The following is an 18,161-nucleotide window of genomic DNA, read 5'->3' as shown; positions in this document are numbered from 1 at the left end:
ATGCATTTTAACAGTGTTTACTATATCCAGAAATTATGCAGATTATCTATATACAAATGTATAGACTGAATAAATGTTTTTACATGAGACTGTTAATGCGGAGGCTATTCCAGGATTTATTAGTGACTCACAGATTTGTTCATGGAAGGCTGTTATATTATTTGTTTCACGAGATTATGTACTGACCGACGAATCTTATTTCAAAGTTCAGCAAAAATTTATCACGAAACCCATGGTAAAAGTAACAATTATGAGGATATATAAATAGAGTTTGCGTAAAAATTTGTTTTAGTTATTTGTTTATAGTTTGGAAAGTATATGAACGAATACGTAGGTCACTGTTTTACCCACAATTTTCCCTGTTTGGTTGAATCTAAATTAGTTTCTAGGATCTACTTAAGTGGAAATTACAAAACATGGAAGCAGACTTACATGAGGCGTCGAAGCCGGTGATGAAATTCGGACATGGCGCGTATGCAGTTGCTCCAGCCGGGGTGTTTGGCCAACAGGACCATCCGTCGAACGTTATTCGGCAGTACGGTTCTGGAAAAGAAAAATTTCAGAAATTATAAACATTTCAATAGCGGCGAAACTATGGGTTAAAACTTGGCTACACTGTACTCGCAATGTTTTTGTCCGGCTATTTCGAACAGATTTTATTTTTGCGATTCTCAACGATGAGCGATAAGTCAAACAAATTCTATACCATTTTTTTCGTGTAAAAAACTTCAAACTAGTGGGATGACTATATCGAAAAGAGTTATCGATTGCAACTTCTTTTTATGTGGATTCTGGACCAGAACCTCCACTTAACTCTTTAACGGTGTTCGACGAGTATCATCATGTCATGAGGAAATTACCACTTTTTGGGTAACAAGTATAACACTCGTCGTGTAAAAAAATAAAATACCTTATGCTATAACAATTGAAATTTTTAAATATTGAAAAATATATTTTTTTTATTGGAATGATGGAATCGAATGATTACAAGTTTCCAGAACAAAATTCCACCAGTGTGAATGGGTTGAAAGAAAAAATATTGCTTCTTAAGTCAGAGCAGTATTTACTTTTTCTTCGACTATCCTGGCTTGTTACGTTCTTAAAAGCTACCAAAAGTCAAGTCTCATGGTCACTTGACTGCGATCAACTGGAAGTCAAGGAAATATACTTCAGATTTTCTTTTGATTTTTCTATTTCCCTCTGTCGATTCAACGACGAATGTGTAATAATATGACTAAACAACGGGCTAAAGTCTGTTATCGATGTCCAGGGAACCGATTTCGTTAAGTCCACATGAAACACTAGGGGGCAAGCCTCGCGCAACCACATCGGAGGCAGCATTTAAGTCCGTCCGCAATCACAGTTCCCGAGAGCGTTTCGTTCTGCAACTTCGGACGGAGGTCGCAGGCAACACGACCAGAAATTCCCATTGATCCCCAACCTGGAAAGTTTTCACGGTCCGACCACTGGAATTTCGGAACACGCAAACACCAACGAGAGAAGCTTCGATTACTATTTAAGTTGGATGTCGACCGGCTAAGTAATTAAAAGTAAAATGTCCATCTGCGTGCCCACTGGCGCGGTCTAGAACGATTTTCAAAGAGAATTAAAGTGACGTTCCATACTTTTTTCCGAGTTTATTCTTGTTATTGTAAACAATGAAAGGTATACAACTTTTGAAGTGACTGGAAAGATTGAGATTGTTTGTATACACGTACTAACAATTAAATATTTCGAGTTTTTCTTGAAAATTTTATGTCAATGGTACTTGCTTGGACAACAGCATTCTGAATTCTTTAGTAAGTTACTGAATATTCACCAAGCCTTCAGGACCTATCAAAACTTTCGAGGAATCGAAAACTATTCAGATTTTTGAAACTTTCAAGACTTTCAACCCCTCAAAGCTTTTTAAGACTTTCAAGACTTTCAACCCCTGAAAGCCTGTTAAGACTTTCAAGACTTTCCAAGACTATCCAAGACTTTCAAGACTATCAAGATTTCCATGATTTCCAAGACTTTCAGGACCTATCGAAACATTAAAAACACAGTACTAATTATATTTAAGATTTATTATTAAGAATTTTAAGTATCGAGATATATTCGATAACCCTTGATAAACCTTGAACCGCTTCGAAATGGAGAACTCAAACGCCCATCACAATTGTCAATGGATCTACCATCGCCCCACTTTAAGAGATGACAACACAGGGCGCCAGACAGAGAACCTTAAGACCTTACGTTTTTCAATCAAAGCTGAAAAGCTCGTTGGGAATCGAGGTCTCGCCTTGAAGGGACAAAAAGCTTGCGGGCAACACGGATCGAATTTTCCCACGAATTAATATGACCGAACGGGTCCAGGAGATGCAGCGGTGTCGAGAAGGCAAGCAACGTTTCCAACTGGGAAATAAACGACTACCTTCCCAGATTTCAATCAGCTCTTTCGTACCGTGATCCTTTTTGATCCAGTGGTCTCTGTTGGGAGAAAGCAAGAAGCGAGTGGTTTCAACGTGATACAGTGAGTTCCCCGATATCAACATCTATCGTTGCTGAAACAAGGCATTTATATGTATCTTTTCTATCTATTTACTTTGTTCATTAGACTTTTTATCAATAAAACTTATAAACTAATTTGACACACCAGTAGTTTACATAATAACGATCAAGCGACACGTAAGTATATTTCCTTAATACGATTTTAATTATATTACTGTTGTTTTTTTACCGTAATATTTATTCCAGATACTTGATACTGTTCAAACCTGATTTTTTTATTGTTTTATTCAAATAGCTAAATATATATGATGTATCTAATTACTGGGACTATTTTACAGCACCTCAGAGGACGTCAAAGAACAAGTAAATATGTACTTAAGAAGTCCTGGTCGAATTCTAAAGTATCGTCAGGACATAAAGGGTTAATCCAAGGAATAGTAATGCAACAATTTATTGAACAGTGCACGAGTGGGCTTAAAAAGTAGAAACTCCCTTAGATTACCTTATCATTGTTTCTTCTTCTAGTTACGGAATTCAATAAAAGCTGTTTGATTTTATGCACTTAAACCTGACATAACTGTATATTACCATGTCATGCAATTTAATTTAGTATACACACTCAATGCCAGTATTTCTAGCGTTGAATGCCATTACGTTCCTTAAATTCCACTTCATTCCTCGAATTCCATTCTGTTCCATTTCGTTTCCTCATCTCAGCTAATTGCTTTTACGCGATCTTTCGACCAATTCCGAGTATTCTGTACTTCATCGAAACGATGAATTTAATTATATACTTCGAGTAGCGAATTTAATAAATCCATCTTTAGTAAACGACAATTTGACTTTCTTCAAGAATATTATCAGATCTGACACGCTCCGATTGGCCTTCACCAATCGTCTTCGATCGCTTCGTTACGCGATTCCAGGCGAAGATGCAACTATTTCCACTGCTTTGGGCGATACACAGTTTACGAGATAAAGGGTCGAAAGATTTCCACGAACAACGGGGAAATATTTCATCGGGGGAAACAGTAAATCTCCGACCGCGACTTCGAATTTATTGGCCGAACGGAACTGTGTGTAATTGGCGAAACGGGACTCTCGCCCTATTTGCGCTCTCTTTTTCCCGATTTCCTACGGAAGGAATTAATTCGAAAGTAATTTCACGCGTAATCAATCCCCGATCGCGTCGCCGATGTGTATCAGTGAAACGCTCGAAATAATGCGACAATTTTTAATTCGTGAATCAAGAATGAAACCGTATTTCGTCCGCCAGAGTTTTCCAACGAGCGAAAGAAATTCGAAGGAGACGGAACAATAAATAAAAGGACAATGAATGAATAAAGACCATTTGGAGGATGAAAAAAATGATATTGTATGTATAATATAAAATGTTGAAGGTAGTGTATGTAAAATGTCTTTTTTTAGAAAACTCTGATTTTGGAGTCCAAATATATATTTCGATCCTTCAATTTGTCCACCGTTTAATAAAACGCGCAATAAACGTACTCAGTACGGAGAAAAGAGCACGATTGCGATACATATAATCGATTCACGTGTATATTCCCTCCGTTTGCTCGGCGCAACACAACAGCTCAGCTGTTCTCTTTGACGCAGGCTACGCGATGCACTTTATTTGCACGGCACGATGCAGCTGCGTGCATTAGCCGCTGCATCGATTCTCGTATCGAGCATTTCGACGCGCCGGGGCGTCGTGCTTTTTGCTCCGTTTAAAGGGTTCCGGAGGACGCTACTAATTAAACGGTGAGATATGCTAAAATAGCGTTTTCTCTACGAAAATTATGTAAAAGAAAGAACGTAGGGGCGAAGGGGGTTAAGATCGAGATACTAACCGAAACTAACAAGTAATTTTTTTACTTCTTATACAAAAAAATAATATTTTACTTACGTAAATAATATTCTACTTTACAATTATCTTTAATATAAAATTGAAAACTAATTTGTGAGTATAATTAATAAATTTATATTAATTTTATGAATACTATTTTTGATATATGAATAATAATGCAGTTCCTCGATACTTACAATTCATACTACCAGTTTAAGTATTTGGAACACTGTATCCAGTCTTCCAAAGGAGGATTTGTATAGAATTCATCGTATCCTGAATACATAATAGTACCGATACTTTTTTTGTCTTTTATTTTCTTTCTTTTCCATTGTTAGTGTTTTTATTGTAAAATATATAAACAACTGTAAAATTCTGGGAAAATGACAAGTTCACCATCTTACCCAATGTACGAGGGATATTTTCAAAGTTCTGGGAATTGTGTTATAAATTGTTTATTTTATCAATCTTCGTCCACATTACATTGTAATTTTTCAATATAATTTATTTTCAATATAGTTTATAGATCGCAATTTCCAGAACTTTGGAAACACCCCTTGTAGGATCAAAATCGATTTTCTCAAAAACGAAGTCTCAAACGAAAAAATTCTTTTTTGTATTTTCGACACATTTTTTTCATGTAGAATCACCCTTTACCCGATTGTACTACCAATTACAAAACATTCTGCATATACGTCCTTCGGAGTGAAAGGGTTAAGTCGCCATAGTTTCTGCTCCGCCATATTGTTCCACCGTTACCGGAGACCTCCAGGGCCAGTCGAACCTGTTAGCGTCCAGCTGTGGATCAAACTCCCCGGTCTAAATACAGATTACTGTCTTTCCACGTACAAATTACTAACCGTGGGCCAACCCAGTCGATATCTACACATCTACCACCCCCTCTGAGACCTGGTTACCTAACTAAAGGTATTATTAACAACTAACAACTACTGTTTAATAGATTTAATAATTCCAACAATCAATAGCCAAAGAACTGTTATTAAATAGTTTAATCACAGTGAAAAATTACACTGATCAAAAATAGCAGAAATTCTAAATCAACTTAAAGTCGTCGATAGTTTCTGCTCCGCCATATTGTTCCACCGGTACCAGAGACCCCCAAGCCAGTCGAATCTGTTAGCGTCCAATTGTGGATCAAACTCCCCCGGTCTAGATACGGATTACTGTCTTTCCACGTACAAATTACTAACCGTGGGCCAACCCAGTCGATATCTACACATCTACAACCCCCTCTGAGACCTGGTTACCTAACTAACCTCGCCGGTATTCTCGGCCAGGATCGTCCACAGAGGGCTCATCCCTATTCTGATCGGCTCGAGTTCCCCGAACTGGCTGACTGTATGGTATCCAGTCACGAGATTCCGGGGACCCAGAAAGCACCACTCGTTTCAAAGGGATTCCGAGAGTGTAAAGGGTATGTGTGTGTGTGGAGTAGATGATTCGGTTGGAACCTTTTGGAGGGTGGAGGTGACAATGGTGATGATGGATCCTTGTCGAAAAGTAGACTGCTTGGATATAGCACGGACCAAGAGAGGCTGCTAGATATTTTCTGGTATGTGTGTGTCGGGCAAAAAGAACATGGGAATAAATTGACAATTGCACCGAGTGGCTGAGAATATCTGAGCAACCTGGGGAAGGTGAAGTCGATAGTTTTACCAGAGCAAGAAGTAAAGGGAACAACTTGCACCATCGTGGTCCCTGCGGGACGTTGATCCTGAGTTAGACTTTTATATTGTACCACATTGTCTGCACGTACGTGGACGTGGTATGTTATCAATATTTGAATGGTATTATTATTTTGAAGAAGCAAGAAAGTGTTCGCTGCTTCTTTTACCAATTTTAAAACCACAGACTTCTATTGTATACTGGACTGCTAATTTCCTTACAATTAGACAGGGTGTCCAATTTAAGTCGGTCCATCTTTGAAACTGTTGACGATATTACAGAATGTTCCAGGCAAAAGTTAAATGGTACCCGAAGTCATACACTTTCTGATATAACTTTTTTCTATGTGGACGTGTAAATGTCAAATGAAGGTCAACTTTGTTTTTAATAATGGAATCGTATATTTTTTAATGCAGTATTTAATGACACATGCTAATACCTACATAAAGTACTAAGTCACCTATGACGAAGTAATAAATGTATTTTCTCACATTGAATAACATGTTTCGAAGTTTCCTGTTCGAAAGTATAGATCATCAGTTGGATAATCCCATTTCACTGCTCGGAGTATAAATTCCAAAGTCATGAATTACACGAAATCTTTTTCCACGTGGGTGGCATTGTTTATAGACTTCGTATCTCACGGCCAATACGAATATACCCGTCTACCCACGAAATACACACAGTTAAAAAAACGGGAAGACTAAATGGAAATCCATTCGGTCCCGCGACGTTCTCCACAGACGCACAACTTTTTATCCCCTCATACTTTGCATACTCCGCATAGTTTTGCATATCTCGCGGGCGTTTCTAATGAATTTCAAGAGCGTATCAGAAAGTCCACGGGGACCTTTCTCCTACCGGTGACTACAATATAAAATACTAATGAATGCAGCACGATATGTTATAATTATCCGTTTCGTGGCTCTTAATTATGCAAATGAGATCTTCCTTGTTATACCGAGTGAGTCGTCGCTCTTCGTGGAATCACGATGAACTGACTATACACGTAAGATGAATAAAAAAAAAATATATTAAATGAAATATATTCGTGTGACTTGATATAAAAAAAAAAATTAATGTTTTCGTAAATTCGTCAGGTACGCCTAGGCTACTGAATACGTAATTTAATGCGTTGAGTGTCACAGTTTTTATTCTTGGAACAGTATCAATGATAATTCAAGTATTCATGAACACTCATTACTAGAATGTAGATTTTATGCATTTATAGAATATTCGATCATCTAAAATTCGAAACAGTAAAAGGTTTTAGAAAGCTCATTCAGGTTTTCTTTTTATTTCGAATCTACCAGAATCTTAATAGAATATTCGATCATCCAAAATTCAAAACAATCAAAAATTTTGGAAATCTTATTCAGGTTATCTATTTATTTCGAACCTACCAGAACGTTTAATAAGTCAATCATGTAAACATCTGTAGTCTGCTCATTACTTCCATTATTACTTTACCAGTAATTTTATATTTATAAAATCATAAAGATTCCTGTTTAAAAATTCAAAAGTTTCTTCGCGTAATTTAATGGCATCGGTGATCGGTGACTACCATGGACAGTCAACGTGTTAATGCGTGTTATCGATGACTTTATGCTGTTTTAGAGCCACGTACCATTTCACACGTCGACCTTGAGAAGCCACTTGGTTCTGTTCCAATATCGTTCGCAAAGATAGATTGACTACAATCAGTACACGTGCAGCTCGCATGTAATACATCGTCTATTGCATAATGAGCAATAGTGTACGTGCGTGTGCTTGTTCCGTCGCACGAAACAGATTTTCAATTTCACGAGTGTCGACGAGAGAATGGCAGTAAATTCTAGGACGATAACAAGCTGTCCAATTACTAATAAACTTTTCGTCACTATTTATTATAATAAACAATTTATATTTGTGAAATAACAATCCCTTTTTAAGATAAAAAACATTACACCTGTCGATGCATCGACATTCCTAGTCTTTCTACTTGAAAAATCTGAGAGTAATATTTTCTAAATGGCTTTCAGGATTAATAAAATTGATGAATTTCTTTCTTTCACCGTTTCTATTCGAATAAAATTTACAAATACAACTTTTCATAAGCTGTGAAATTTTTCATTCTGGACCACAGTAAACCGCATCACGAAGACGGCAAAAAAAATCAAACAATATGGCGACCACCGACGCCATCTTGTCTGCAGCTAGGGGGTGCACGCTTAACAGGATTAACGAGCCGTTGGGAGTTTAATTGTATTTAAAAATGCGTAAACATTTGACAAGTCCCTGGGAAAGCTGTAATCAAAGTTTAAAATCGGCCGGGGAAACTTCATCACACTTTATCTAAAGAACAGGACGTGACAGCACTTATATACCTACCACGTGATTGGAAATATTTTCATTACCGCGAACAGAACGTGAAAAATGGTGCTTATTGGAAAGTTCTGCGAGAGTCGGCGTCCTACGACGAGTGGAATTTCATTCATGGAAACGTTCGGGGAAGTTTAGACGAAGCGAAGTAAGAAAATTTTTGCTGCGGTGGTTGTATGAATAAAATCCTCTTTTCAAAGTTATACCTACTCTTGCTTTTAATGATACCTGTAACCTTTTCGGACTTTACGAAGGTAATAAAGAAAGAAAAAGGCTTTTTCTAGGGCACCAAGGGCGGTAATCACTCTTTTATTGCAAATAATTTACCTTTTATAAATACGATTAACCCATTCATTATATCTGTTATAAAACCCTTAATGACACGAACCGTGAATACGCCATTTCTTTTATCGTAATTTTAATAGGCAGCAACAGGCTTTTTGCTTATCTTCTAATAATTTTTTATCTTTTATAGTAGACAATTAGAATGAAAAAAAAAAACATTTTTCGAGTAAAAAGTTCAGAGAAATAGAAGACTTTTCCGTCTTTGAGGATTAATAATAGTCTTTGAGGATTAATAATTAGGAATTTAGAATAGTAAATTGTTTAGAAATCAAGATGTACCTTGTTCTAAACGAGAAGGTCACGTGTCATAAAGAATTAACGAACAGTATATTAAATAACTTAATATTGAACAAAGTTCGTTCGTTTAATTTTGTAATATATTTTGTTCAGACATATAATTATTATTGTTGAAGGAAAGATCTTGGTCACCTAAACGAGTCTTCTTTCATAAAAGATTGTCGTAATGATTTCTACGTCTTTTTTGGAAATATGCTTGCTAATACACACTAGAAACCTCTCAACCGGTAATATTTAATACAAAGCTTTGTTGCGTTCGCGCGTAAGTAATGAAGCTATGCTTCAATCAGCTCCATTTAACATCAATAAATGAAGCCACGATACGCTCGATCTTCACAAAGACATGTGTCACGAAAGCTTTGTGCAAAATAATTTTAATCTACTCTCAAGGTTATTTTCACAAATGACTAGAGCATTAATTAAATATTGAAAATAAAATATTAGGAAGATAATATAAAATTTTATCAATGTTTAATTTCCGAGGAATAATAATTTTCATTACATAGATGAATATATTTTTATGAATTTCGCGGCCTGTACACAACGTTGCATTGCACAAACTGTTCTGAAGTTATACCCTGTGCATGCATCAGCTGCGAGATTATTCTCCCTTCCGTCAAATGATCAGCGATAAAAAGTAGCCACAGAAATACCGTGAATAGCATTACTTGTGTCACAGTTTTCGTACGAAGCTGTTGTCATTCACCGTTTTTGTCAAAGACCTGCTGGTTTTTTATGAGATCGAAAGAAAATTAGGTAAATTTCAAAGCCTTCGTTAAGTCTGTTACATCATTTAAGAAAACAACATACAATATTTAATTTAAAAAAACGCATTAGTAAAATACGTAGTAAGCTCCAGAAATCACCTAACCCCAATCTGTTCGAGAAAAAACGTACAAAACCAATTTTACTGTTTATTATTCACGTAAAATAGCACCGAATTATTTCTTCTATACAGAAATTCAGTAAAATGGCAGTGTCTATATTGAACAAACACAGAATTTTCAACAGTTTCTCTTCCATTATCAGTTTGGTTAGAAACTCTTGTACGTTGGTATAAAGAAAACTATTTATTGTGTTGATATATAAATAATGGGAACTTTTGTTCATATGGAAACAACATTTCTTCTGTGTTCAACATTATATACTGTGTAATATACGACTCTAATAAATACGATCTGTTTGCAGAAAATTATGGTGACAGTAATACAAAGATATCACCTTGAGAATTCCTGTTACTTATGTACCAACTCCATATTTCTACTAATAACTAAATGTTACTCCTAAACTAAAAGAAAAAAGATATCCAAGTAGGTATATCAAATCACACCTCACAATAAACAACAACTGCTTAAATACCATAAAAGAAAATTAAATATTTTAATATAGAACGGTATAAATATCATTTAAAAAGGAAATTGAATTATAAAATACCAGATAAAACTTAGGTTCATCAAATCAATTTTTACAGGTTCCGACATTATTATTACTGCTTCGAGATTATTCAAGGAAAAAAATAGAAAATGAGACATACGAAAGTCCTTCTCCTATTGCTGTTGGTTTTTTCTATACACTCGAGTATCGGCTACAGAATTCTCTGCATATTTCCATTTAATGGGAAAAGTCACTTTCGGATGTTCGAGGCTTTGTGCAAGGGTTTACTAAGAAACGGTCACAGGATCGACATGATCAGTCATTTTCCATCGGCGGCGCCGATCTCTAATTACACGGACGTCATCGATCTAACCGGGACCAGGGATCACGTCGTGAATAGCTTCTCGATAGATCACGGGACGTCGTTACAAAAATCGATGACATATAACATCGCGACCGAGTTCGGCGGCGATCTGTGCCATTTAATGGGCCACGAAACGATGCAGAAATTTATCGAGAATCCGCCCAACGATCCACCGTACGATCTGGTAATCACCGAGGTAAATACGAATTATGATCATTAACTTGATTCGAGAAAATTCAATGAATGAGAATTAACCCCGGACGCAAATCTTGTAACATTAACCACGTATGGAATAATTATAAGAATTCATCAAAAACCATGATGTTTTTATAGAAATTCTGCCATTAATTTATGAGATATCTAACGTTCAGTGCCGAGGAGCCTTTGAACACTCATCGATGATTTACTGTATACAGAGTTTAACGAAAATGTTGTAGGACCCTGAAATGGGAGACTCATGAGGTGATTTGAAATAAGCTTTTCCTTAACAAAAATGTTATCCGAGGTTTTGTTAACGAGATATTAACGAATAAACCCCGATCAATAAGCTGCTGCGATTGGTTACCGCGTGAACTCAGCTCACAAACGCTCTGATTGGTCGGGGTTTATTCGTTAATATCTCGTTAACAAAGCCTCGGATAATATTTTTGTTAAGGAAAAACTTGTTTCAAATCACCTCACGAGTCTCCCATTACCGGGTCCTCCAACATTTTTGGTACACCCTGTATAGTCACCAATAGCAGTTAACCCTCATCCATCCCTCATTTTCCAAACTTAATTTGTCCCTCGGTGTCAAATTGACCCGCTGGTAAAAATTAATACAATGAAGTGATAGATAGTTAAATTTGCAAATTTCTCTAAAATAAAAATTACAGAGTTTCTGGTAAATTTGCTTGAACATGACAGAATGACATCATTTTTTAAAGAAAAGATGTGTCAAATTGACACGAGGGACGATGAGGGTTAAAGGATTAAATAATGAACACAGGCCATTAGAGAACAAAATGTTTAAAGATGGTTCCGTTATTGGAAATTTTCAGTATCTCGGCGCGGTATGCTATCTAGGCTTCGGTCACCTGCTAAGAGTACCCGTAGCAATCGCCTCGTCGTTCCTGCAAGTGCCCTGCATCCACGATTTCATGGGCAACAATCACAACTACGCTTTCTTCTCAGGGGCGTACAACGAGGGTGCCACGTTGGTCACGTTCCCCGACCGACTATGGAACTTTCTGTCGAATTTCATGGAGATGCAGTTGTTCTACTATTACACGTCGGACCAGACCAAGGTGATGAGGAAGTATTTGGGTCAGGATGTACCAGACGTTCGGGAATTAGAGCGTACCGTGGCGTTGGCGCTGGTGAACGGCCATCATAGCGTTAATGGCGTACGGCCGATTACGCCCGCCATTGTGGACGTTGGTGGGTTACACGTCGAGTTCGATCACTCGGAATTGACTCGGGTAAGTTTGAAGAGAATAGTTTCAGTCTGTCAATCAGGCGATTTCTAGACCCAAAACACATATATAGACAGAATTGAAGATGAATTATTATGAAAACTTTGCTGGCTGTAGATGTATCAGGTCATTCTATAAGTAATGTCGTTTTTCTTTTTATTTTACTCGAAAACGAAGCATTAACCCTTGGAAAATACACCCCACCTCGTAATATATAAATGCCACACTAGTGCAAACTGAGATTTTCAATTTTTGATGAGTAAAAACTTGAACATAATAAAAGCAAATTGAATGGAAATACAGATTATTCAACGGAAATACAGACTCCTCTCGATTATTACCCAGGCGTTATCCCCAACGCTGGGGAGCGTGGGACCTGTCAAACGCATACTTTGTTGCCCCTACATTTTTTTTTTGCCGAGGTTTCGGGAAAAAACGAATTTACGAGGGTCTGAAGCATTTCTCCCTCACGATTATTGCTCCGGCGGGGAACCTAGTACGGGACGATAATCGAAAGGAGTCTGTAAATGCTAAAGTGAGAAATAGTTTTTTAAACTATGAAAATTTGTTATATAAAGAAATGGTGAATTTGAAAACAGTTTCTACTGGTACAAATTTGCACTTGTGTCTGAGGGTTAAAATTTTCGTTAAACCCTTAACGACGGATAACTCGTCTCAGAGATGAATAATCCGACGACGACCACTTTGCAAGCGCTTTTAGTAATAAATAACTGAAGTTTATTCTGCGTTATTCTTGTGGAAATAGTGTACCACTTACAGAAGACAAGTACTTTAATTGAAGGTACTGAGAGGCTAAAGCTTTTAAAATGCTCCATCAGTGATATAACGAAACAAACATTCAAATTTTTTCGTTTCGTTACTTAGGACTTGAAAATCTGGCTGGATTCCGCGAATGACGGTGTCGTGTATTTCACGTTCGGTTCACTGACGAACATCGAAACGTTGCCTCGCGACACGTTGCTCGATCTGTACGCGTCGTTCGCGAAAGTCACACCTGTCAAGGTATTAATGAGGTGCGCCAACGCTTCGAAACTGCCTCCAGGTCTACCCAGTAACGTGTTAATAAAGCCTTGGTTCCCGCAGGTTCCGATACTCGGTGAGCTAAATTGCTGTTTAACACCTTTATCGCGTTGGTGTTGTTAATTATGGATTTACCTTTTAACCCTTTAATACCCAAAGTGACATATACATCATGTCTAAATAGAAAATTATTTGTAGGGGTTTTATCATGAAAATACAGATGAAATGCACGTATTGGTACCATTTTTTAGTTAACTAATCGCGAAAAATAATTTTTTTTCTTGGAAGAGGTGTTTGGACGTTAAAGGGTTAAAAATAAATTAAAAAAAAAATAAAAATTAAGTTGGTTTAATACCGATATTATCGCCTTCAAAATAACAAGATACCACATATATATCGATCCCATAATTTTGAAATAACGATTTAAGGGTCTGGGAGTTAAAGTGTTAAAAATACTTCAATAAATATTCCGAATTATTTCCGAGAAACACGTTAGGGGTTTGGAATGTATTAAAAAAAATATATTTTTGTAAAATGAAAAATTGTTTACAGGACACAAAAATACGAGGGTCTTCATTACTCACGGTGGTCTCATGGGAGTCCAAGAAGCACTCTATTACGGCGTTCCACTGATAGGAATACCAATATTCTCGGATCAAATGAGGAACATTAACATTTTCGTCGAAAAAAACGTGGCGATCGCGATAAATCTGAATAACCTGACCAAGAACTCGATGGACGCCGCTTTGAACGCTATTTTGAACGATCCAAAGTACAAGTGAGGATTAGACTACAGATGTTAATTTCAAATCCACTGAACCATGAAGTAATCTATAAAGACAGAAATCGAATCAATGGTCGATTTCCTGTATCAAAGCTTTAATTCAATTAAAATCGAAATTATTTAATTTCAATTAAAATTGATCCAAAGTACAAGTCAGGATCCCTTAATTAGACTATAGGTGTCAATTTCAAACCGAGTGATCTATGAACTAATTTCTAAAGACATAAATCGAATCAAAGATAGATTTCCTATATTGAAACTTTAATTCAATTAAAATTGAAATTAAGGGTCTCTGAGAGTTTCAACCGGTTACTTCATTACCAAATGTGCTGATAAAAGGGTGTCTTCGATTGATTGTTAATAAATTGAGTGCTCGATTCAATTCCGAGTGGGTACTTAACGTTCACCCTTTCCTTTCAGAGAAGCCGCGCAAAAGGCGTCGAGATCGTTTCGAGATCGACCAATGAGCGCAATGGACACCGCTATCTATTGGATCGAATACGTGATCAGAAATGGTCCAGAATCGTTAAGGTCCCCGATGATCGGAATACCTTGGTGGAAACGGAACTTAATCGACGTTCTCGGTTTCATCGTGTCCTACCTTGTTCTATGTGTCTACGTGTCGAGGATCTTCTTCAAGGCATCGATAAGGAAACTCTACGGAAGTACCCACCAAGCTAAGAAGAAACTGAACTGAACGAGGACATAAAGAAGGAACGCTACGGAAAAGAAAATATCCGAAACAATTTAGCCAAATATGGTAATGTCGGGCTGTTGATTCAAGGGAGAATTTTCTAACGGGGAAATGTCTTGAATAATAACGACGGCTTCGAGGGAAATGGAGAGAGCAAAGCTTGACTTTTCTCTTATTTTATTCCCTTTGACATTTCTGTCACACTTGAACGACATGTTTGTACTGCTTATTTTCTTTTGTAATTATAGGTACCACCAATTGTACATGGTTGATTATTGTTACGTAAATATAAATGAATCTTCTACTGATAGAACTTTAGTAATACGAAATTATGCATAGATTATCGCAATTTTACAATACGATTAAATGATAATTGTCTAAAATGATCGTTTCAATCGATACCATGCTTACCATTCATTTACACGATTCGTTTCAAATATTCTGGAAATTTGTCAGATGTTTAAACGATAATGTATGTCGTAAGATATTCTTGGCACTATTCCTTTTTAAAAATGGCGGATCGTCTGAAGAATGAAATAACCAAAACAAAGAAAGAATTTACTAAATAACAAATGGTATGGAAATTGTATATGGACCGTTTAAAATTTAACACAATTGTTCAAAAGTTTATTTTGATTACTAAGGAACGATCGAATGAAGCGAACGCCTTCGTGAAATAAAGTTCTAATCGATCTCGAAGTGTTGAAGCAAAGCGAAATGGGAGTTCGAGAGACCAGGGCAAAAGTGGACGGAAAAGTACTTTTGCGATTTGTAGCCGTTGATGAAATTGTTTTAATTGAAAATCGAAGGGGTGGTTATTGAAAAGAGGGCGCGTGCAAAATACATACAGGGTGTATACAACGAACGTCAAAATGCTGACCGTTCACGTGTCAAATCTGACGTTTTTAACGAAATCCACGAAAAGTTTCTTTTCGTATGAAATTAGAAAAAATCAGAAAACCCGTCGTAATTGCATACGCACGCAGTGGTTTTCCAAACTCGATTTTCTCAAAAACTAAGCCTCGGATGAAAAAAATGTTATTCTATATTATTTTCTTATTTTTTCATCAGGAATCACAACGTACCCGCTTGTGTATTGTATTTTATAATTACATACCTCGAAAATTGTGTCGCTGCTAATTCTTCCATTTTCTCGCGATAAACTTATACACAGTATTAAACTTATTTTAATATTTACTAACGTAAAATACTCGGAAATACTGTAAATAAAACAGCAGATAGAAGAAGTGTAATATTCGACTTGGAAATACTAAAGCACGTCCGCTCCGCTCGAAGTTTCGTGCAAAACTGAACCAAACAAAAACAGTGTTGCTAAATTCCTTTCTTCAGGTCAAAGAATACAATAGGCAGTTGTCTTAAAGAGAAAGTTGGAATCGGTTAGAGGGTTTTCAATAACGGTTATTGGTGGGCAGGTATATGTATGCATATCTGGGTATTTACCCCAGTCATGAAACAGTGTGGAACTTTTCGGTTATGAATATGGCTATTAAAAATATTCGAAAATTCGAATAACAGCAGAATTCGAATTTAAGAGTGGAATCATTCGAATATTCGAAGTATTCGAAATATTCGGATTATTCGGAGCATTCGAATTTTCGCACTGATCGAATTTTTTATTGTACTGAATAAGAATCTGTACATAATATATTTTTTCACACCTTATCGTGAAATTCTTTTTACGTTGGCCTTTACAATTATTTGTTTTTCAAACGTTAAGTCTTCGAATATATACGAATTATTCGAATACTCCGTACTATTCGAATTCTTCAGATCTCCCCTGTTTTTCTGTTATGCTGTAGGTAATAAATTGACACTACATGTATGTACCTTCTTGTTATTACTGTCATGTTATTGCATGATCTATGTCACGTTGCGATTACACGACTTGAGTGGAGTGTGATGACGAAAGTCATCGTTCTGTAACTGTCTCCGTTCTCATTGATACCCTTGGTGCAGACAATCGCAGTTCAGATAGTGAAAGTGTCTGTAATTCTCGCCCGTATCGTAATTTCCAGCATAATCATCTTTTCTATACGTTTAACCTCCGACTCGTGAGTTGCGGAATCTTGTCGTGGATTTCGATTTTTTTTCGTTGACAAAACAACTGCATATATGTATACACGTGGCATTGTTTGGGGGCTGTAGATTCTTGCGAGTCATTGTGACAAAATGGATGCTCCAAAAAACGTCCATTTTCCCATGAAAATATGTTGAATATTTCATGGGAATTAATAAATGTTCTTTAAAGTTCACTAACAAATGAACGAATACGTCGAACTATGTAGTTTAATTTCAGTTAATGTGTACTACTTATTAATAATATCATCGTAACTTATTTGTGTTTCTATCGGAGGCGACACTATGGTCGATTTATTGAATACATTTCACGTCGTCAGGACAGATAGCAAGTTCGTAATGTATTCTAATTAGAGGGGCGGAAAAACACCAGATATGGTTTTCCTCTAAAACTTCGCTTGTTCGAGATACGTTTCATTACTGAGATATTGTTGCATGATTAATGGTCACCCCGTATATTTCTTGTCGCGGGTGAATCGAACTTTTTCAGTAGAGAAAGAGAAAATAGTGTCGATAACTTTCGAAGTGATACCTTTAATTCCTTAAGATTGATAATTTCTCTTTTTACTAAATAAAAAAAATTTGTTATCAAGATAATCAAAGATATACAGTTATTCTTTCACAGTATGTATTTACGCCAATTTTATCAAGCAGCTATTGCTATTTTATTGTGAGAATAGTGGATCATCGAACCAATAATAATTACTATCTCCACAATTTTCATAGCCTATACTCTTAGTAACAATATTTCTAAACAACACATACACTATCGACACAATTACCTTTTTCATCCTCTATCAAAATAATCCTAAAAGTTTATCGTATCCTCACAATACCGCTGCAATTATGAACTTTGATTTCCAGTTCATATTAAATAACGGCATCAAACAGCAATTAATCAAAATAATACCAACTACTTCGCTGAAAACAATGTATTTTCCATCACCTCGACAAAAAACGCTGCATGCGGTCGAACTAGTATTTAAGAAATCGCTTTTCATCCCCGTCAGACGAATTAAACTGTTCAAAAAGTGTCGTCCATCGTGTGACATAATCATGAAAAATCGACGAGTAACCGTCCCGTTTCAACCGAACGAATATCCTCAGCGACTTATAGTCCATTCCGTTCAACGAAACCGGACAGTGTCTTCAGGGCGATCGAGCCGATCGATCGTCAACGTACATATATACTCGCTGCAATTTGTGTACTTCGAAAGTCACGATACATCGCAACTGAGAGGGGGTTCTTAACAATAAACCAATCGAGATTGCAACCACTGCAAAAAAAAAAAAAACAAATAAAACGGAAGTATAAAAGGAAG

General features: G+C 36.5%; 1 protein-coding gene across 1 annotated transcript in view; it reads right to left on the bottom strand.

Moving 5' to 3' along the window:
• LOC107191115 (calcitonin gene-related peptide type 1 receptor-like) overlaps positions 1-18,161 on the bottom strand; it is a 147,276-nt gene that overhangs the window by 55,885 nt on the left and 73,230 nt on the right. Inside the window, 1 exon segment of the mRNA XM_015580069.1 lies at positions 433-543. Coding sequence (XP_015435555.1) covers positions 433-543 — 111 coding nt within the window.

This window comes from Dufourea novaeangliae, unplaced genomic scaffold, assembly GCF_001272555.1.
Source record: "Dufourea novaeangliae isolate 0120121106 unplaced genomic scaffold, ASM127255v1 scaffold221, whole genome shotgun sequence".
Lineage (NCBI taxonomy): Eukaryota > Metazoa > Arthropoda > Insecta > Hymenoptera > Halictidae > Dufourea > Dufourea novaeangliae.
The sequence above is the reverse complement of the archived record's forward strand: the minus strand, read 5'-3'. Positions and strand labels throughout refer to the sequence as shown.